The sequence below is a fragment of the Pseudorasbora parva genome, chromosome 23, assembly GCF_024679245.1.
Source record: "Pseudorasbora parva isolate DD20220531a chromosome 23, ASM2467924v1, whole genome shotgun sequence".
Lineage (NCBI taxonomy): Eukaryota > Metazoa > Chordata > Actinopteri > Cypriniformes > Gobionidae > Pseudorasbora > Pseudorasbora parva.
Window position 1 is genome coordinate 2,045,682 of NC_090194.1, and position 23,963 is coordinate 2,069,644.

The 23,963-nt window shown below is 36.8% G+C and overlaps 1 protein-coding gene across 1 annotated transcript in view; it reads left to right on the top strand.

The window, feature by feature from the left end:
* The window catches only part of cux1a (cut-like homeobox 1a), a 214,417-nt gene that overhangs the window by 148,974 nt on the left and 41,480 nt on the right, over window positions 1-23,963 (top strand). The window contains exons 12-16 of the mRNA XM_067433652.1: window positions 3,164-3,328; window positions 6,548-6,606; window positions 12,502-12,559; window positions 13,386-13,482; window positions 16,948-17,676. Coding sequence (XP_067289753.1) covers window positions 3,164-3,328; window positions 6,548-6,606; window positions 12,502-12,559; window positions 13,386-13,482; window positions 16,948-17,676 — 1,108 coding nt within the window. The remainder of the gene's footprint in view (window positions 1-3,163; window positions 3,329-6,547; window positions 6,607-12,501; window positions 12,560-13,385; window positions 13,483-16,947; window positions 17,677-23,963) is intronic.

A 23,963-nucleotide genomic window follows, 5' to 3' on the forward strand; every position in this document is an offset into this window, starting at 1 on the left:
TTGCTTACATTGCCAGCTGTGTGACAAAAGGCTTCGGCAATATTACAGCATAGTCCGAGGGTGCACTCGGTTTTTCATCCACGCAGCAGTGAGGATGGTGGTTTCGGATATGCGCCCTTAGGTTCAAGGTATTTCCATCTCTCGCGGTCATCTTTTTGTTGCACAATTTGCAAATTGCCTCGTCTGTATTTACCGTCAAAACCCAAAATACTTCCAAACTGCAGAAGTTGTGTTCTTTTTCGATAATAACTCAGTGCCCGACTCGCCGTCTTTTCCCCTCTCTCTCTCTCTCTCTCTCTCTCTCATCCACGCTGTCACAACAACGCATACACATATTTAGGCATTTAATAAATAAATAGTATTTAATATGTAAATAGTTTAATTAGTTCAACTTATTAAATATTTAATAATTAATTGTTGATCAGCAATATGTAAGTTGATCTGTTTTTTTTTTTTTTTTTTTTGACGGTTTGACGGTATTGAAACTGATACCGTTGCTATTTTTAGATCCCGCGGTATACCATTTTACCGTATTACCGCCCAAGCCTATTATGAAGGTATTTCCAGTGCATTTTGCATGCACAGTGTTGTTGTAAATAACTGTTATTAGTTTAGAATCGCAATATACTAAAGGAATCCTATTACGCTTTTCACTTGTTCAGCTGTAATGTTTGAGCATGTAGAAGATCTGCAAGGTTACTATACTCACTCCAAAGCAGTGTTCATTTTGACAGCAAATTTTGCTTTAGTTTTAGTCACAGTCTTTTGACTAAAATGCCATTTCGTTTTAGTCACCTGAATTGTTTTTAGTTTTAATTGACTAAAATCTAATGAGTTTAGTTCAACTGTAATGCATTCATTGAGCATTTAAGCATTACATAACTGACTGTTACTGAATACAAGACAAAACTGACATTTTGACATAATTGTGTTTTTGACCGGTCAAGCGCAAAAATACACGAAAGAGCTCAATTCACTTTGTTTTTTTAAAACATCTATATAGTTTTTATAAAGTTGTATTTCTGTTTTAGTTAGTATATCAGGTTAACATTTATTTAATTTCATGTAATTAATATGTTTAATGGTTTTAGTGAACTATTATAACCCTGATACTTTATTGAATAATGCGTGTCAAATACTGTTGTTAGTCTTTCCTCCTGACTATGAATTGAATGGGAATGAAAGTAAATGCAGTTTATTTTGTAACCATAAGCGTTTATATAATGCGTGACTTAATTATAAAGAAGCTGGAAATACACCGGGACTCTTATTTTGAAATCCCGCACTATTGCAGTTCAGATGAGGGAGATCAAATATGCATCGTTACAACCATCTATCATATTACAATATAAACATGGTAAAGTAAACACTGTCACTATTCCCAAACATTCCCTGTCATAAATGTGATTTATTCATTGATTGAGCCGCTCTGAAGCGTCCCTCCCTAACATTTTCCTCAGCTTTTATTCGTTGACGAAAATGACAGTAGATTATCCTCATTGTTTTTGTCATTCAAAACATTCATTGTTTTAGTTATCGTCTCGTTTTCCTCAGTGAAAAAATTATTTGTCAACGAAATTAACACTGCTCCAAATGGAGATATTTTATTTAACAGAATCCACTTTTAAGAACTACAACAATAATAGCTTTACAGTTACAGCATGAAATCATATTTAAACCTGTACAATTTTATAAAGGTAACATTTAAATATTAAATTTTTAGGCCTATCTAACAATTCTGACTTTTGATATCACAAATCTGAAAGTCAGAAAAGCGAATTTATATTTTGCAATTCTGATATTTCTTTTGATGACCTTTTTATTGTGTTTTCAATAAGGCATCTTTACAAAGAAAACGCGGCACAGAAACCGAATCTGAAGCGGCATAAAATCCCAAAAGGAGCATTTACATAGACCGTTTAATGCTTCTCTAAGGCGGCATAAATGCATTTGTACTGAATCAAAACCGCTTCAGCATCGCCTTTGATGCTAGGAGCCACGGTGGGTCAGACCCGGCATATTTAAGTCTTCTTTTATGCGGCATTGCATCTTTATACAGAATTTTGAGTAAACACAGAGTCGCTTTAGAGCCGCCTAAACTCGGCTGTTTAAAGATGCCCATAGAGTGCTACGGCAGAACTGTCATTTTCTGCTCCGCCCATAAAACATATCATCAATGTTTGCGAACTCCCAAATGTTCTTTAAGGTCTTATGAATATTTGAATATCTTCATAATGCTTTACTCAGTATATACATGATAGGATAGTAATGCTCTCACTGCTCAGGAGCAGAGCAGGACAGGAACTAATACATTTACTCGAGTCCTTTACTTAAGTTCACTTTTTGAGTATCTGTACTTTACTGGAGTATTATATTTTCTGTAAACGTATGACTTTAGCTTCACTCCATCTGAAAGACAAATATCGTCCTTTTTACTCCACTACATTTCTATCAAGGTCCTCGAAGTCGAAAGTCGTTTCTGTCGCAGCTCTGAAAGTCAGTGATGATTTTTTTCTTCTTTAAAAGGTGTTTGGGTTTTTGCAGAAAGCCTTTCAGGAATCACTCTTGTAGAGTCTCGTGAAGTTCAATGATTTCACAGCATTTATTAAACACTGATTTATAGTTTAGAGCAAAATGGAAGGAGACGGATGTCCAAATGCTCATTTTGTGAAGTATTCACATAAACAAAGTTGATTCTGTCTTCAGTGAAGGTGAACAGTGTGAGAATATCAGATGTGTATCAGTGTATTGGATCCGAGCATTCGGCCTTAAAGTGACAGCGCTTTATAAAGAGCTTTGTAACTTTTCTACAAGTATTTAAATGAGTTTAAGTTAGTCGTGTGCTAGTGTGTCAGATGGAGCATCACTGACTGGCTTAAACCATGATGGCATAATGTGCATTTATACAACAATAATAATAAAATAATGCACTGACATAGAAAAGAAAATTTACTTTTGATACTTAAGTACTTTTGAAATCAAATGCTTACTTCAGTAAAAATCTGTTTTTACAACTTTCACTTGTAACGGAGTAATATTTAACTAGTAGTACTGTTACTTTTACTCCAGTAATGAAGTTGTGTACTCTGTCCAGCTCTGCTCTGAAGACGCAGAAGTTACAGGAAGTGTATTGTCAGTGAAACGCTTGTGTTTCTGTGTGCAGGACAAGTCTCTGGAGGCAGAATTGGGTGCGAAGGAGCGGGAGGTGGAGCGTTTGGCTGAGGACGTTCAGAGACTCCAGGCCAGTCTGGCTCAGCTCAGCGAGACCTCCACCAATCAGATCAGCCAGCTGGAGCAGCAGCTGAGCTCCAAAGAGGCCCTACTAAAGGTCAGACCAGCGACTAATATCAAGCAGATTCATCAAACATAGGCTATATATCAAGTGAGGGCATCATTTGTGCCCTCCAGACAGTATTGAACACTCTTGAGCATGTCTTTATTGCTGCATTGAATTGCACACCATTTGTATATTCAAGCATAGAGTAATATATACCGGAGTAGATGCCATTACATTAAAGGGTTAGTTCACCCAAAAATGAAATGTCTGTCATTAACTCCTCTCCCTAATGTCGCTCCACACCGTAAGACCTCCGTTCATCTTCACACACAGTTTAAGATATTTTATATTTAGTCCGAGAGCGTATGCAAGTGTATGCACACTATACTGTCCATGTCCAGAAAGGGAATAAAAACATCATCAAAGTAGTCCATATGAGACATCAGTGGGTTAATTAGAGTCTCTTGAAGCATCAGAAATACATTTGGGTCCAAAAATAACAACAATGTCACGTGATTTCAGCAGTTTGACACAGTTTGATCCGAATCATGAATCAATACGTTGATTCATAACTGTTCAAATCTTTATTTGAGGATTGAAAACAAACGCGGAAGAGAAGACAATGCTGAATAAAGTTGCTGTTTTTGGACCAAAATGTATTTTTCAGGCAAAGTTGCCTGATATATATTTATAGCTTGTGAATCGAACTCAAATGGTGAGATTTGTGTCAATCCCCAGGCCTACTCATATATAAGAAGCTCCTCTCTGTAGTTAAACGGCTGTAGCGAGGACGAGTGACAGAGCCTGGTGTTCATTATGAGCCGCGGCCCGTCTAAAGTCACATTAGCACTGGACTTCATGTTGGATGAAGCTCGTGGTCCAGATACAGACAGGCCTGTAAATGTTGCAGCGGCTCACACGAGCCATGTGACCCGTGTAGTGAATGTTTGGAGTTTGAATGACAGCTGGTTGGATGTCAGGAGACTGAGCTGAGACGAAGCCTTCGCTGAGCCTCACACGGAGAGACTGCTCTGATCTGGCCTGACTCCAGATCTGCTGCAGAATATGAGTGTGTGCACTGCGGAGAGATTCATCAGCACACACACACACACACACACACACACACACACACACACACACACACACACACACACACACACACACACACACACACACACACACACACACACACGATTGTTTTTGTTACATTTGGAGACATTCCATAGACGTAATGGTTTTTGTACTGTACAAACCGTATTTTCTATCCCCTTACACTGCCCCTAAACCTACACACACACACACACACACACACACACACACACACACACACACACACACACACACACACACACACACACACACACACACACACACACACACACACACTGCCCCTAAACCTACCCATCACAGGAAACATTCTGCATTTTTACTTTCTCAAAAAAACATCATTTAGTATGTTTTTAAGGCCATTTGAATTATGAGGACATTTGATATGTCCTCATAAACCACATAAACAGGCTCACACACACACACACACACACACACACACACACACACACACACACACAAACACACACACACCGAACAGTGGTCGAGCAGAATGAGTATTTTATTGGCCGTCATCTAGAAAGCAGAACGGCTGATAAAAAGCCGAAGTATATAACAATTTAAAGATTGCAAATAAACAATAAAAAAAGCTAAATTTGTTCACTTAATTTTACAATATTTTCTCAAGTTTGAAACATATGTGAATGGAAAATTATCACAAAAAAAATCTAAACAATACTACAAAAAAAAGTCGCAAAAGTAATTTATTTGATCAAACATCATTACTACAATTTATAATTATAAAATGTCATTTATTCCTGAGCCAAATACATTTTTATTTGTTTAAAAATGCATTTGAAATTATATTCATAAATATTGCTTGTTTCCACGAGTCTTAATTTGACCGTTCACAATGTAAGGTCTTAAAATGTCTTAAATTGGAGCAAGAAAGTCTCAAATTCAATATCATGGCATTACATTAGGGCCCTATGATTTCTGGGATGCAGAATCCAGTCATAAAAATGTAATTTACTGTATAATGAGGAATGTCTCAGAATTTGTCAAATGTTGGATGAATAAATCAAAAGTAGGTCTGACACTTAAAGGGACAGTTCACCCAAAAATCCTCATTTCCTCGTCCTCATGTCGATCCAAACCCGTCAGACTTTCCTTCATCATATAAAGCCATCGAGTCTCTTCAGAACATCTGGAATAATCCGCTCGATCCGTATGGATCAGTTTTAGGATCTCTTTATGAACTTTCTGAAGCGTCAGTGGAAGTTGCTTAGACTGTCAATGGAGGACAGAAATCTCGCAGATTTCATTACAAATATCTTCATTTGTGTCACGAAGATCAACGAAAGCCAGTCACATTTCATTTCATTTAACCATTAATGCAGAATAAACTATAAAACAATAAATTAAACAGATTTCATAGGGCTCTAGATTAAATCACATTCACTGCAAACATGATGTTCTTCCTCAGGATTTTAGTTTTCCAGCACAAATATCTAAACACTTAAATCAAGAGACATTTATGACATGCAGAATGAAGAAATGAAGTCTTGTTTTCTGAGAAACTGAACAAAATGAAATGAGTTTATGATTAAAACAAGAACAAATATCTGTCATTGGGTATGAAAATGACTAACATTTGAATTAAGTTGATTTTTCTGAACACATCAGCAGATATTCGTTCTTGTTTTAATAATAAAATCACTTTCATGAGATTTCTTATCTCAAACTTTAAGCTATTTTTTGTCAAATTAGTTAAAAAGTAATGGAGATCTGTTGGAAATTGTGTTGTCTAACTTTGATGTGCCACTAATACAACTATTACATATCGACGTGTTGTGTTCCCTTCAATTTATTCCTTAAAGTTTCTTAAATTGGTCTTAAATGTACCTTTATAAATCCTGCAGGTCACTTTAACGATCAATTTAATGCATCTTTGCTGAATTAAAATATTACTAATATTATTTAAGCCTTTTTGGTGGTGTAAATGAGCAAAATATTGTGGTTTCATTTTTTTTATGTAAAAGACGTGTCTCATGGTCTGCATCTGTTTACATTCTCTGCATTTTGAAGTCCCTCTTCATGCAGCTCTTTAAGTTTCACTTTAAAGTGAATATTGTGTGATTTCAGAGTGTATAATGCAGCTCATACACTGATTTATTACAGTTTTGCTTATAAATAAGTATATCTGCCTTTTCCTCTCTCCAGCAACTTGAAGAAAAGCTTCAAGAGCAGTCAGACTACGAGGAGATCAAACGAGAACTCGGGTAAGTTCTGAAGCACTAATTCTGTCAGCGCAAATAATCCTGATGCTTCAGCCTTTCCCTGCACATTTGGGGGAATATTTTAGCATTATTAACATTATTTTAACGTTGCATCAACCTTAATGTGATATTCAAGCACACTGCCGCTCAAAAGTTTTTGATGGGTAAGATTTGTAATGTCTTTAGAAGGAGTCTCTTCTGCTCACCAAGGCTGCAGTTATTTAATTAAAAATACAGTAATATTGTGGAATATTATTAAAATGTAAAATAACAGTTTTCTATGTCAATGTATATTAAAGTGTAGTTTATTCCTGTGATCAAAGCTGAATTTATCATCATTCCTCCAGTCTTCAGAGTCACATGATCCTTCACTAATCACTCTCAGATGAGACCCTGGAGCACTTCTGCAGTCCTGCGTATGGGTCACAATTATCCATTTTTCTTTTGTGCCAAAAATCATTAGGATATTAAGATCATGTTCCATGAAGATATTTTGTACATTTCCTAACATAAATATATCAAAAATGTATTATTAGCATTGCTATGGACTTCATTTGGACAACTTTAAAGGAGATTTTCTCAATATTTAGATTTCTCTGCACCCTCAGATTCCAGATTTTCAAATAGTTTGGCCAAATATTAATGATGACGAATAAATCAGAGTTTTAGAAAATTGACCCTTATGACTGGTTTTGTGGTCACATATTTAATTATTAAGTAATTATTTTAACCAGGTAAGTCAGTTGAGAATTTACAATGACAACCTGGCACAAAAAGCGGGTTCAATACAGTAAAAAAGCATAACAGAATATAAAACAATCAAATAACTAAAAACAAGTACAGTGATCTTGTAATATTGACCAAATTGAGTTCTTAGAGGAGAGTGAAATAAATGAACTGAGCTTTAAAATCTGCTGCAGATGATTCCAGTCGAATGCAGCAGAAAACTCGGAAGAGGATCGCATATGATGATTTGCTGCTCAAGAAACATTTATGATTATCAGTGTTGAAAAATATATTTTTTAGGATTCTTTGATGAATATAAAGTTCAAAAGAACAGCATTTATCAGAAATAGAAAGCTTTTGCAACATTATAAAATGTCTTTATGCATTTTTAATGCATCCTTGATGAATAAAAGTATTTCCCAAAAATTTTTATAAATAAATTCTTACACTGTCAGAAAAAAAGGTACATTTCTGTCACTGGGGCGGTACCCTAAGGTACAAAACTGGAAAGGGACTAAAATGTACCTTTAATGTTCTACTATGTACCTTTAAGGTAATAATACACACTCTTAAAGTACTGATATGAGCCTTTAAGGTATTAATACACACTCTTAAAGTACTGATATGAGCCTTTAAGGTAATAATACACACTCTTAAAGTACTGATATGAACCTTTAAGGTAATAACACACACTCTTAAAGTACTGATATGTACCTTTAAGGTAATAACACACACTCTTAAAGTACTGATATGTACCTTTAAGGTAATAACACACACTCTTAAAGTACTGATATGTACCTTTAAGGTAATAACACACACTCTTAAAGTACTGATATGTACCTTTAAGGTAATAATACACACTCTTAAAGTACTGATATGTACCTTTAAGGTAATAATACACACTCTTAAAGTACTGATATGAACCTTTAAGGTAATAATACACACTCTTAAAGTACTGATATGTACCTTTAAGGTATTAATACACACTCTTAAAGTACTGATATGTACCTTTAAGGTACTAACACACACTCTTAAAGTACTGATATGTACCTTTAAGGTAATAACACACACTCTTAAAGTACTGATATGTACCTTTAAGGTAATAATACACACTCTTAAAGTACTGATATGAACCTTTAAGGTACTAACACACACTCTTAAAGTACTGATATGAGCCTTTAAGGTATTAATACACACTCTTAAAGTACTGATATGAACCTTTAAGGTACTAACACACACTCTTAAAGTACTGATATGAACCTTTAAGGTAATAATACACACTCTTAAAGTACTGATATGAACCTTTAAGGTACTAACACACACTCTTAAAGTACTGATATGAACCTTTAAGGCACTAATACACACTCTTAAAGTACTGATATGTACCTTTAAGGTAATAATACACACTCTTAAAGTACTGATATGTACCTTTAAGGTAATAATACACACTCTTAAAGTACTGATATGTACCTTTAAGGTAATAATACACACTCTTAAAGTACTGATATGTACCTTTAAGGTAATAATACACACTCTTAAAGTACTGATATGTACCTTTAAGGTAATAATACACACTCTTAAAGTACTGATATGTACCTTTAAGGTAATAATACACACTCTTAAAGTACTGATATGTACCTTTAAGGTAATAATACACACTCTTAAAGTACTGATATGTACCTTTAAGGTAATAATACACACTCTTAAAGTACTGATATGTACCTTTAAGGTAATAATACACACTCTTAAAGTACTGATATGTACCTTTAAGGTAATAATACACACTCTTAAAGTACTGAAATGAACCTTTAAGGTAATAATACACACTCTTAAAGTACTGATATGTACCTTTAAGGTACTAATACACACTCTTAAAGTACTGATATGAGCCTTTAAGGTAATAATACACACTCTTAAAGTACTGATATGAACCTTTAAGGTAATAATACACACTCTTAAAGTACTGATATGTACCTTTAAGGTACTAACACACACTCTTAAAGTACTGATATGAACCTTTAAGGTAATAATACACACTCTTAAAGTACTGATATGTACCTTTAAGGTAATAATACACACTCTTAAAGTACTGATATGTACCTTTAAGGTAATAATACACACTCTTAAAGTACTGATATGAACCTTTAAGGTAATAATACACACTCTTAAAGTACTGATATGTACCTTTAAGGTAATAATACACACTCTTAAAGTACTGATATGTACCTTTAAGGTAATAATACACACTCTTAAAGTACTGATATGAACCTTTAAGGTAATAATACACACTCTTAAAGTACTGATATGAACCTTTAAGGTAATAATACACACTCTTAAAGTACTGATATGTACCTTTAAGGTAATAATACACACTCTTAAAGTACTGATATGTACCTTTAAGGTAATAATACACACTCTTAAAGTACTGATATGTACCTTTAAGGTAATAACACACACTCTTAAAGTACTGATATGTACCTTTAAGGTAATAATACACACTCTTAAAGTACTGATATGTACCTTTAAGGTAATAACACACACTCTTAAAGTACTGATATGTACCTTTAAGGTACTAACACACACTCTTAAAGTACTGATGTACCTTTAAGGCACTAACACACACTCTTAAAGTACTGATATGTACCTTTAAGGTACTAACACACACTCTTAAAGTACTGATATACCTTTAAGGTACTAACACACACTCTTAAAGTACTGATATGTACCTTTAAGGTACTAACACACACTCTTAAAGTACTGATATACCTTTAAGGTACTAACACACACTCTTAAAGTACTGATATGTACCTTTAAGGTACTAACACACACTCTTAAAGTACTGATATGTACCTTTAAGGTACTAACACACACTCTTAAAGTTCTGATATGTACCTTTAAGGTACTAACACACACTCTTAAAGTACTGATATGTACCATTTAGGGGTGAGTAAGGTACAAAGATGTACCTTTTGACTTTTGTACCTTCGGGTGCCGCTCCAGTGACAGCACTGTAGCTTTTTTCTGAGAGTGTACTGACCCAAAACTTTAGCCCAAAACTGTAGCACAATGTTGCAAAAATCTTTCTATTTCAGATAAATACTGTTCTTCTGAACTTTCTATTCATCAAAGAATCCTGAAATAATGTTTACAGAACTATTGATAATAATCATAAATGTTTCTTAGAATGATTTCTGAAGGATCATGTGATGCTAAAAAAATCATTTTTAATAATATTTCACAATATTAGCATTTTTTTGTAGTTTTAATCAAATAAACGCAGCCTTGGTGATCAGAAGAGACTCCTTCTCTTACAGATCAAATGCGTATTACGACTCTAAATGAGCCACGGTTTAGTTTGGCATGACCTGACCTGGTCATGTTTATCCACCTCCATCATTTGAGCCCCTCAGAGCATTCTTAACCTTTGTGTGGAGCTCCGTCATGCATGCGTTTGTCCCGCCGCAGGGCTGGAACTGGGAGCTCTCATCACCTGCCGGTCTTGAACTTTACAGTCACACACTGAAGCCGATCTGATGTAGTTCAGCTGAGATATGAACCGCAGACGGAGCTCTCACTCCCATATTTTACCAGAAGGAATTTTACTCCGCGGTAATCTCCGTTCTGTTTAATAAATTCAAAGAACCTTAGGTATGCAAGGAGTATTGGGTCTTATTTTTGAGAAAAGCGGATTAAGCGTGCTTTGTTGTCGGAGTGGTTTGTGCACAGGACTGAGGGATTGCTGCGTTTCATCTCCAGCCACAGCTGTAATGAGGAGGCTAACGTCGTTTGCATCGGCGATAACCTAATTGACTGATGTGTGTGTTTTTGGCACGGCCGCTCGTCTCTCTGCGTGTGTGTGTGTGTGTGCTGGGAGGCTTCGGGAGATGTCTGGCTTTCCGTTGCATAACTCGATTTTAGGCGTAATATTCCCAATTGGGACTTATAAAGCGAGTAATCCATGAATAGAGGGTGTTGTTAAGATCTGTGCTAGTCTGATGATCGGCCTAAAAGCCGCTTTGCTGAATGTATATTGATAGCTGGTTGTCTACTCGTGATATAATGAGTGTGTTCAGCCAGAGGCCCAGTTTGATCCGTAATGACAGATCCGAACGGATACACTGCTCTTGACCTGAAAAAAAATGCTCTTCTTACTCTGTCATGTCGTCTTGTTTCTAGTCTAAATATCTAACAATTCTTAAATCAAGATGCATTTACTAGATCAGTAAAATGACAGAAGATATTTGTTCTTGTTTTGTTGAAAATAAAATCTAAATGAAGTGAGTTTTTGCCTAAAACAGGCAAAATGATCTGCATGTGGGGTGAGAAAAATAATCTTATTTCTGATTGAAATCAGATTAGTTTGCCTGTTTTAAGCAAAAACTCACTTCATTTTGATATTTTACCCCAGAAAACAAGCTAAAATATCTTATGTCATTTTACTGATCTAGTAAATGCATCTTGATTTAAGAACTTTAAGATATATTGACTGGAAACAAGAATGAATTTTCTAAATAAGAAGAGCTTTTTTTGCAGTGTGACCTGAGAGGGAAACTGAAGGCGTTCACTGCAAAAAAGGCTTTTCTTACTCAGTATTTTTGTCTTGTTTCTAGTCTAAACATCAAAACATTCTTACATTAAGAATCATTTACTAGACACGTAAAAACTATTGTCTTGTTTTGGGGGAAAAATAACTCAAAATGAAGAGAGTTTTTGCTTAAAATAAGATAAATAATCTGCCAATGGGGTGAGAAAATAATCTCGTTTTAAGCTTATTTTTGCTTTGCTTGTCTAGTAAATACTTCTCGTTTTAAGAATTTTTAGATGTTTTTTTACTAGAAACAAGACAAAAATATTGAGTAAGGAGCATTGTTTGCGGTGTATTTCTCGCGTGTGTTGATTATTTTAAAGTGTGTTCTGTCGTCCTCTCTCTCTCTCTCTCTCTCTCTGTGTCTCTCTGTGTCTCTCTGTGTCTCTCTGTGTCTCTCTCTCTCTCTCTCTCTCTCTCTCTCTCTGTGTCTCTCTGTGTCTCTCTGTGTCTCTCTGTGTCTCTCTCTCTCTCTCTCTCTCTCTCTCTCTCTCTCTCTCTCTCTCTCTCTCTCTCTCTCTCTCTCTCTCTCTCTCTCTCTCTCTCTCTCTCTCTCTCTCTCTCTCTCTCTCTCTCTCTCTCTCCAGCTCCCTGAAGTCCTCAGAGCTCAGCTCCTCAGATCATCATCTTCACTCCTCAGCTCAGGTGAGGCTGCTCATGATGTCCACATTATGAATATCAACCCATTCATGTGTCCGTTTTACATTTATACGTTTTCCCTCTAAATTCATGTCAAGAGGTTTTTGGCAGTTTTTGTAATGTTTCATTCTTTCTTTATCTTCTTTGCTCCATTTCTCATTTTCTTCCTGTTCCCTTCATTCATCACTTCCTTTCATTTCATCACTTCTAAATTTCCCCCCTTTTTATTTCCTTCCTTCCTTCCTTCCTTCCTTCCTTCCTTCCTTCCTTCCTTCCTTCCTTCCTTCCTTCCTTCCTTCCTTCCTTCCTTCCTTCCTTCCCATAACTTTCTTTGTTTATTTATACCTTAATTTCTCTTCTTCCTCCCTCACTTCCTTTCTTCCATTTAATCTCTTTTTTAATTTTCTTCGCCCGCTTCCTTCCTTCATTTCTTCCTATAACTTTCCTTGTTTATTTATGCCTTCATTTTCCTTTTTCCTTCCTTCCTTCCTTCCTTCCTTCCTTCCTTCCTTCCTTCCTTCCTTCCTTCCTTCCTTCCTTCCTTCCTTCCTTCCTTCCTTCCTTCCTTCCTTCCTTCCTTCCTTCCTTCCTTCCTTCCTCATTTCTTTATGCCTTAATTTCCCTTCCTTATTTCCTTCTTTTTCCCTTCCCTTCTTTCCTTAACTTAACATTAATTTATTTTCTTTCTTCTTTTCTTCCTTACAACAACTTTCCTTTTGTATTTGTTCCTTTAATTGATGCATTCTATTTGACTTCCTCACTTCCTTTCCCTTCCCTCACCCCCTTCCTTCCTGTTTTTTCTTCTCTCTCCCTCATCCGTCCTTCATTCCAGGACTTGTCCAAGCCTTTGGAGATGTTGCTGACAGGGAAGGACCATAGCCAGCTGTCAGAGAGCGCTTTGAAGCGACTGGCCAACAGTGACTTCAGTGGTGAGTTTCTTCATTAACTTCCATTTGCAGGGAAATTGCAAATACATTTTATTGATTTATTTTTTCCAACCCTAACTTCACCTAAAATCCAGTAGGATGTGCGACATGACCTAATAAAACTTTCAGAACTTTAGCTGATGATTTAATTTTGCCCCGAGAAGAGAAAAAGAATAAATATGGTAGCAGATCATACTGATAGTGACGCGTTGGGTTTGGAGGCACACGTGTTGTTAAGGTCAGTTCATCCTTTTCTAGAGGCTGCAACATATTAGGTTTTGGCTTGTAGGAGATAAGGTCACCTGGGGCTTGCATAAATCCTGAACGGCTAGCGGAGACCAATGTGATAATTAGGCCTTATTTCCCTTTTCCTGCCCTTTCGACTACACTCTGTGTGTGTGTGTGTGTGTGTGAGGTTGAAAATGTCATTACAGAACACCTCTGGACACCCCTATGGAGATCATACATTTAATTTGCGTTTTAAATGTGACTTTCTATCACAAATTTAGCATTTTTAAACCTGGCATTCGCTGCTGACGGCAATGACGGAGAATCATGTGTGATCGCAGCGAGTATCTGTCTCTGGCGGCCGACAGGATTCTATTGCACTGGATATTGATTTTGCCACCGTTGTATAAAGTGATGGTATTGTTATGGAAGCACACACAGCAGAGGTGTTTTGTCATGGCAAAAAGGATAACGGTACTGACACCCACAATGCCTTGCAGTGAGCAGTCCCACAGCATGAGCAGGTAGCCCACGCACAGTTGCCTGGCCTGATATCTGCGGACATGCCTGCTAGTCTGCAGAGCTCAGAGGAGATCAGTGTTAAACGTCAGCCTGTAGCACATGCGCGCACAAACGCCACAGATTTCCTTAAAGCGTGCGGAGCAAGTGTTTGCCGCTTTGTTTCTGCTTGTGCTTTATTTTGGATCTTTAAGGGGGAAATGGACATTTCCAATTCATGTTATTCCAATCCTATTTCAATAAAAAGCAGCTAAAAGACGAGCCCTATTCGGATGGTAATTGTTTCTTATGTGGACGTCCGTAAAAATACATTTGCAGCCACCTCAGTGATAAACTCGTGCATTCGGATGGCGATTTATTCAGGAGGAGCGAGTTCTGTGATCCTGGGAACGCCGCTCAGTCGATTGAGTGTCTGCTGTAAAAATATCATATGCTTGGAATAATAAGAATCAAATCATATTTAATAATAGGAAATTATTAATTATTTAAATCTCCTGTTTAAACAAAGATGTGGAAATGAGCGGAAATAAGTTAATACAATGCTGCAAATTTACCCTGTATAACGTTAGCTAATAACGGCTCATTTCAAATATTTACGTGTTTTTCTTCTTTTTCTCTTCTGAGTGGTGATGAAAGATTATTCTAGTAAATACTTTCCAGCATTTCAGTAATAAAAGTCTAGGATCGATCTGTAAAACGCATCCGAATTTCAGGGAAACGCAGCGATACGGTGCTCTGCAGGGGTCAAACAGGTTATAAACAGTTCATTGTGAAGCGATCTCTTCTTGAAAACTCAGAGATGTGGATTTGAACGGCAATTAAATGAACACACGATCTCTGTGTTTGTCTAAAAAAAGGAGGTAATTCGGCCGGGGATTTTTACGCGAAAAGTTTCCTTTGTCAACGACGATTATATCAATCATAAAATGGCCCTGATATGTCACTCGACATTAAGAAATCATGTTAATTTCAAACACTTCTATCACTGACAACAGTAGTCCGGACAGGATATTGTCATTATAAAGTTGTTGTTGCAGCCCTCAACTGATGTTGATGATGTCATGTTGTGTTTTGGCCTGAAGCTCCGCCCTCCACCTATCGACCAATCACAAAGTCAGTAGTGTTTTCGGGTTGCCAGATCTGCACTAGTTAGCACAGCTGCAGATCTACAAACGTTCTGCTGATCCTGCAGCCAATCTGGCAACCTCGAGTCAGGGGGAAGGTGAGGGGGATACACTGCTCTACAGTCATTTAAAAGTGATTGCAGTACCAGTTTTGGCCACAATCTTACATACACTTCCTTTAATTTTTTATATAAATGGTCTTAAAAAGACTTGAATTTAACTTGAAGAAATAGGAACCCTGATTAAGTAGCCAGAATGTAGAGTCCAAGCTCAAAATTAACCCCTTCAGGATGATACAAAATCACCTTGCCAGGATTTTACTCTACATGTATCTATTAAATATATTAAGTATCAGTCGAAATCAGCTGATATTATTTTTCTTGCCACCCATCAGGAGCATTGGGCCGGAAAATGAAAGAAACTACAGTGGAACACCCTCAGCGTCTTACTTCGTTACTTGCATAATCCCAAATGTTTCCAGGAATGTTTAAATCCGGATAAATCAGCAATTCTTTGCCTATAAATAACATCATATCAACGCAACTCTCGATTTATTTAGTAGACACCATGGAAACACCAAAGACCCTTTAGAGGGTTAGTTCACCCAAAAGTATGAATTCTGTCATTAATTCCTCGCCTTCGATTCATGATTTGGATCGCTAATGTCACGTGATTTCAGCAGTTTGACACACGATCCGAATCAGAACTGACAATAACGTAAAAATGTGTACCTTGAATGCAATGTAAGTCGCTTTGGATAAAAGTGTCTGCCAAATGCATAAATGTAAATGTAATCATCCGAATCTGCTGATTCAAAACGCTCTGAAACAGTGTTTTGAAATCAGCCAACCCCATATACAGGGAGTGCAGAATAATTAGGCAAATGAGTATTTTGACCACATCATCCTCGTTATGCATGTTATCTTACTCCAAGCTGTATAGGCTGGAAAGCCTACTACCAATTAAGCATATTAGGTGATGTGCATCTCTGTAATGAGAAGGGGTGTGGTCTAATGACATCAACACCCTATATCAGGTGTGCATAATTATTAGGCAACTTCCTTTCCTTTGGCAAAATGGGTCAAAAGAAGGACTTGACAGGCTCAGAAAAGTCAAAAATAGTGAGATATATTTGCAGAGGGATGCAGCAGTCTTAAAATAGCCAAGCTTCTGAAGCATGATCATCGAACAATCAAGCGTTTCGTTCAAAATAGTCAACAGGGTCGCAAGAAGCCTGTGGAAAAACCAAGGCGCAAAATAACTGCCCGTGAACTGAGAAAAGTCAAGCGTGCAGCTGCCAAGATGCCACTTGCCACCAGTTTGGCCATATTTCAGAGCTGCAACATCACTGGAGTGCCCAAAAGCACAAGGTGCACAATACTCAGAGACATGGCCAAGGTAAGAAAGGCAGAAAGTCGACCACCACTGAACAAGACACACAAGCTGAAACGTCAAGACTGGGCCAAGAAATATCTCAAGACTGATTTTTCTAAGGTTTTATGGACTGATGAAATGAAATGTTACTCTACATGTATCTATTAAATATATTAAGTATCAGTCTAAATCATCTGATATTATTTTTCTTGTCGCCCATCAGGAGCATTGGGCCGGAAAATTAAAGAAACTACAGTGGAAAACCCTCAGCGTCTTCCTGCCACTCCGGTCCCCACCACGCTCCAGGGGTCTCCTCCGCCCCCCTCGCCTCAGCTTTTGATGAGGACGGGCACCGCTACCTCCGAATCCGCTGCCAGTGCCAACGGTACCCATCCTTTCTCCCCCACGGGCATCGGGCCAGACTTCTTTACCCCCGGCATGGCCAGCGTGGGCGCCACGTTCCCCCCACTGGCTGGCAAAATGGCACTCAACTCTCTTCTTCAGAGGCAGCTCATGCAAACCATCTACACCAAAGCCCTCCAGGACCCTTCTCCAAGTTCTGTTCTGTTCGGGCCGCCCCATTACGCTACAACCAATTCTCTCTCCAGCCCCTTGCCCCCTCAGTCATCAGGCAGCCCTGAGGTTAACGGCATGGCGCCTTCTCCTAGCCAATCAGAGGGCGCGGGCAGCACGTCGGAAGGCGAGGAAATGGACACGGCTGAGATCGCCCGACAGGTCAAAGAGCAGCTGATCAAACACAACATCGGTCAGCGTGTGTTCGGCCATTATGTTCTGGGTCTGTCCCAAGGCTCCGTCAGTGAGATTCTGGCCCGGCCCAAACCCTGGAGCAAATTAACCATCCGTGGCAAAGAGCCTTTTCACAAGATGAAGCACTTCCTGTCTGATGAGCAGAACATCCTGGCGCTGAGGAGCATCCAGGGCAGGCAGAGAGGTCAGTAACAGAGCTCCAGGAACACACACACAATCACACACAATCTCTAAACGCATATTATTGTCAAACATTCACTGCAAAAAATGCTTTTCTTACTCAGTATTTTTGTCTTGTTTCTAGCAAGGTTATTTTCGTAAACGAAAACTGAAACTAAGACTAAAACTATTGGTCAAAAAACATTTTCGTAAACTGAAATAAAATTAAAAAATCTGAATAAATAAAAAACTAAAACTAAACGAAACTAACTACTCTTACTAAAAAACTAACTGAAATAAAATAATAATTAGCAAAAATAAATATTCGTTTTCGTTATTAATAAGCTTTCTTTAATGTGGTGGAAAATCTGACTGTGGCGGTTGAGCGAGTGTCTGTATATTGCGCAACTGCGCGTGAAGTGATCTGAGGAGGAGATTAACCGCTGTCCTGTGACGGACGCGTGCAGACAGGCAACACATCGCTAGTCCTAAACGGGAGTTCACAAAGAATCAATGCATCCGTGGCAGTGAAATGGGAAATAACACAAGGTAATGAGATGCACGTTGAACTTCTTTTAACTTAAGCTCACTGTTTTAGAATGCCGTTTCCGACGCGACGAGAGACGCAGGCGCAAAAGTCAGCAACTAGTAGCAAGTACTAGCCTACTGTCCGTTTGAGATTTCATGTTTGCATAATATTGACAGGCTCAAAGGTGTTATCATAATCATTTACTACTAATAATAGTATTATCTGTGTGGAGACATTTCCCCACAACGTAGGGAATACCAGGACACATACACACACGTCTGTTTCACTATATAAGTGAGGACATTGCGTGGACTTCCATTGATTTTGATCAGGTTAATGATATATTGTAAACCCTAACCCAATCCCTATCCCTAAACCTACCCATCCCAAGAACGTGCAAAACAATAGATTTAAATACAAACATGTTTTGGCCGATTTATAAGGATTTTTAACTAGTGAGGACCAGTCAAATGTCCTTACTAGTCAGTTATCATAATATTTTACTAGATAAGTGAGGACATTGGTCCCCTTTACAATTATAGCAAGACACACACACACACACACACACACACACACACACACACACACACACACACACACACACACACACACACACACACACACACACACACACACACACACACACACACACACACACACACACACACACACACACACACACACACACACACACACACACACACACACACACAGCACAACAGTGTGTGTTGGCTTTATTCAGATGACGTTAGCTGTGGTCTTACACTGCTAGCCTACATTGTATTACTGAAGAAATTAAAATAAGCTTTTAATTGTTTAACAATATTTCATCTTTGTTATGAATGAGTTTGTCTGGAATTTATAATTTTTACTTTTATATTTTACGTTGCATTTATTTTGTTCTTTAAGATAGATCCTCTGAGTATTAGCCTATGTCAATCAAATATAAGTATTAGCCTATGTCAATCAAATATCAAATATAATTTTTTAATATCAAAATATAATTTATTTCATTTTTAATCTCCAGATCGTTGTTCGTATAGGTCATAGTTTGACTCAAGCTTTTTTGCTCAAAGGTGAAGACCCAACTGTATGCATGTTTTGTAAGACCTTCCTGGGTTTAAACAATAATGCTCGTTTATCAAGTGTTTTCACTTAAGGAAGTAAGATTAAACTCTAATCTGTGCAAACATTAAACTTTGCTGAAATTAAAAACCTTGATTTGGTCTCTACACTTCATTATGGTAACTCTGCTAAACTATAATTACTAAAACTAAAACTGAAACTAAATAAATAAAAACTAAATAGAAATGTATTTGCAAAACAAAAACTAAACTAAAACTAGCAAAACCATTTGTAAAACTAACTAAAACTAAACTGAAATTTGTAGCAAAATTGAAAACGATAATAAAATAAAAACTAATTTCAAAAAGCAAAACTATAATAACCTTGGTTTCTAGTCGAAATATCAAAACATTCTTACATTAAGAAACATTTACTAGACAAGTACAAACTATTGTCTTGTTTTGGGGGAAAAATAACTCAAAATGAAGAGAGTTTTTGCTTAAAATAAGATAAATAATCTGCCAATGGGGTGAGAAAAATAATCTTGTTTAGTTGTTAATTAAAATATTATTTTTTATTATTTATCAGATTATTTATCTTATTTTTAGCAAAAACTCTCTTCATTTTGAGTTATTTTTTCCCAAAAAAGACAATTACTTTTACTTGTCTAGTCAATACTTCTTGTTTTAAATTTTTTGGGAGGTTTGGACTAGAAACAAGACAAAAATACTGAGTAAGAAGAGCATTTTATTATTTATTATTTTATTATTGTCAAACATTCACTGCAAAAAATGATTTTCTTACTTAGTATTTTTGTCTTGTTTCTAGTAAAAATATCTAAAAATTCTCACTGGCCCACCGGTGGGCCCATTTGCCACTGCATGTTTAAAACAATATATCCTATATTTATCCTGATCTAATGTTGACAAACTATATATCATTCGAAAGCTTACGAACTCAAGATTCATCCTGTGCAAACCGATTTGAAATCAGACCTTGCGTTACCATGGAAACGGTGCACTAAATTATTCTAGCAGGGCTCCTCCCCAAGTGGCGTTGTCATGTTTCATATTTATTTAACATATTTATTTAATTTATAATAAAAACCTTTTCTAATCTTGACAAAACGCATATCGTCGGAAAGGTCTTAGTCTCACGGTTCTATATCTGCAAACTGTTTTGTGATATTTACACAAAAATATATACATTTGACACAGGAAATTGCATTTAAAAAAATCAATGGAATTTCAATGACACCCAGTGGCTATTTGTGGTACAACGCCTAAACAAAATCTCATGGGAACTTCAATTTTTGTGATATCAACTTCAAATTTGGAACACAAATAGATTAGACATATGGCTTTGATTTGATAGTAATTTTAGAGTACACATTATTTTGTAACATATTTTATATTAAATATTAAATATCTAGTACAGTATATTTGATTTACAGTGATTTCACTTGAGCAATACTCTGCTGACTGTCTTCTTTAAAATGAGACCAAACTTATGTCTATATTCCAAAGCATTCTTGAATTGCAACCATTTAAGTTTGGATAGTGAATTTTCATGTATATTTTCAAAAAGGGGGGTGACACTTAAGGGGTTAAGAAACATTTACTAGACACGTTTGGAATAAATACCTCAAAATTAAGAGAGTTTTTGCTTAAAGCTGCTGTACGTAACTTTTTTTGTGTACAAGATTTACAAAAAAAAATATAACGCGATTGTACAACATGAACCGTGTTTTTGTCTTTCCCTGAATAATTATGGTACACTTTTAATAAGTGCTTATATTGGGACTATTTCATGCCAGACTGGTAGGTACCGCTGCGGAGGAGCACAGTCCCTGTGTGATCCGCCATAGATATAAACAGAGAGAAGTAGCTCCGGCTGCAGTGTTCTTCCGCAAGACGCATGCAGTTCTGTTTATTAACCATAGAGTGCAAAAAGTTACGGACTGCAGCTTTAAAATAGGCTAAATAATCTGCCAATGGGGTGAGGAAAATAATGTTATTTTAAGATTATTCTTCTCACCACATTGGCAGATTATTTATCTTATTTTAAGAAAATTCTCTTAATTTTGAGTTATTTTTTCCCAAAACAAGACAACAATTTTGCTTGTCTAGTACATACTTCTTATTTTTAGATGTTTGGACTAGAAACAAGACAAAAATACTAAGTGAAAAGAGCATTTTTTTGCAGTGATGTGATTAAAATGTGCTCATTAACAGCATAATCATCCCTCTCACGTGTAAGACACTTTAACATTGGCACACTAGTGTTAGCAGTCTCCCCGAGCACATATAAGAGCCAATCGGAGGCTTTAAATATGAGCAGGCATTGCTGTGATCCAGCCCCTTATGGAAGCTTGTTTCTGCCTCAGGGTAAAAAAAAAGATAAAATGTTAAACAAGAAGCAAACTGAGAAATAACATTTGTGAGACATTGAAAAATAAAGTTGCATTTGTGTGTTATGAAGTTAAAGCTGTGAGATGTGACGTCATTTCTTTGAGGCGTGAAGTTGTATTTGTCACAACTGTGACGTATTAAGGGATACATTAATTTGAGATATAACATTTGCAATTGTGAGGGAGGAAGTCATATTGGAGAGGTATAAAGTCGAATATGGGAACAAAAAGTGAATTTGTGAGGTAAAGTCTTATATTGAAATTGTGAGGGAGGAAATTGTGTTTTTGAGGGAAAAGGTATGAAGACAGATTTGTGAGATTAAGTTCCAATAATGAGAAATAAAGTTCCATTTGGGAAGTATGAAGTTGTATTTGTGAGGTAAAAAGGTACATTTGTGAGTAATAAATTAATTTATGAGATATTACATTTACTATTTTGAGGTAGGAAGTCATATTTGTGAGGTATAAAGTTGAATATAATTTTAAAAAGTACGTTTGTGAGGTACAAAACTTGCATTTGTGAGTTATTATGTTATATTAGATATAAAAATTCAGTTATGAGGTAGGAAGTTGTGTTTTTGAGGGAAAAAAATGATTTTTAAGGCATGAGGTCTCATTTGTGAGATATAAATTAATTTATGGTACAACATTTAACAATTGTGAGGTAGGAAGACATGTTTGTGTGGTATAGTCGCAATTCTGAGAAAATCGAATTTGTGAAAAAGTACATTTGAAAGGTAAAAAACACTTGTATTTGTGAGGTATAGAGTCATATAAGATTTAAAATTGCAATTATGAGGTAGAAAGTTTGAGTTAAAAGTCGCATTTGTGATGTAAAAGGTTGTGTTTGTGAGGCATAAATTAATTTATGATACAACTTTTACAATTGTGAGGTGGGAAGTCGAATTTGTGGGAAAAAGTACATTTTGAGGTATGAGATAAAATAGCAATTATGAAGTAGGAAGTTGTGTTTTGGAGGTTAAGAGTCACATTTTTGAGTTATGAAGTCATTTGTGAGGTAAAAAAATGCACATTTATGAGTGTGAGGTAAAAAAGGTGTATTTGTGAGATATGAACTAATTTACGATATAACATTTACAGCTGTGAGGTGGGAAGTCGAATTTGTCAGGTATGAAGTCATATGAGATATAAAACTGCAGTTTATGAGGTAGGAAGTTTGAGTTAAAAGTCAAATTTTTAGGTATGTAGCCAATAATTAGTAATAAAGTATGAAATGAAGGAGCATTTTTGATGAAAAAAAGGTGCATATGTGAGATATAGCATTTCAATTCTGAGAAAGGGTTGCATTTGTGAGGCACGATGTGTCGCAATCAGCTTTTTTAAAACCAAATCTTTTACTTCAGGTGAAAACAGGCTTCCATGTTTCAGCTCTAGGCCAGCCCTAACCCTTTCATCCACACAGATAACTACATGAAGCCACAGAGCCCAGATTGGGACGGAAACCCTATTAGTCCTCGGCGTGTTGATTAGAGCTAAACTTCAGGAGTCTGCCGTCCTCTCACTGGGTGAAGAGGAAGTTCAGAGAGGTTTGCGAGCGTTATGTTTTGCCTCGAGTCTGAGCTTCACAGCTAGAGCGAACAAATCAAGGCCGAGCCCAGCGTGAGCGAGAGCACTTGCATATGAGGGCAGTTGGCTGTGAATCCTTGAAGCCGTGTTGAGCCGAGTCTAAGTTTGTTCAGTCTAGCTGTGAGGCGGTGGTTCTGAAACGGAGCCGGAGCTGAAAAAGGCTGACTGTGCTTTGGAAAGTCTTCAAGGGAGTCTGGTCTGGCTGTCTGCCTCCATAACGTCGGCTTGTGGTCTCCCATGGGAGTAGGAACTTTGTAAAAACCTTAAAACCCATTCATTCACATCAAAGACCTGGGCTGAAGGAGCACATTACCGCTGAAATAATCCCTCGAGCGATTGTGCAGGGTGCAGGTGGCTAGCTTTGAGGTCAGACCAGGTCGATTTGTGTTTAAGCTTAACAAACTACCATTATTTACACTGATCAGATCATGTAAAGGTTTCTCTCTGGGTTTACATTCTGACATCAGAGCTCAACAATAAGGATTCTCGGTAACACTTTAGTATGGGGAACACATATTCACTATTAACTATGACTTTTGCCTCAATAAACTCCTAATTTACTGCTTATTAATAGTTAGTAAGGCAGTTTTTGTAGCATTTAAGTTTAGGTATTGGGTTCGATTGAGAGATGTAGAATAAGGCATTAATATGAGCTTTATAAGTACTAATAAACAGACAATATCCTAGTAATATGCATGATCATAAGACACTAGTTAATAGG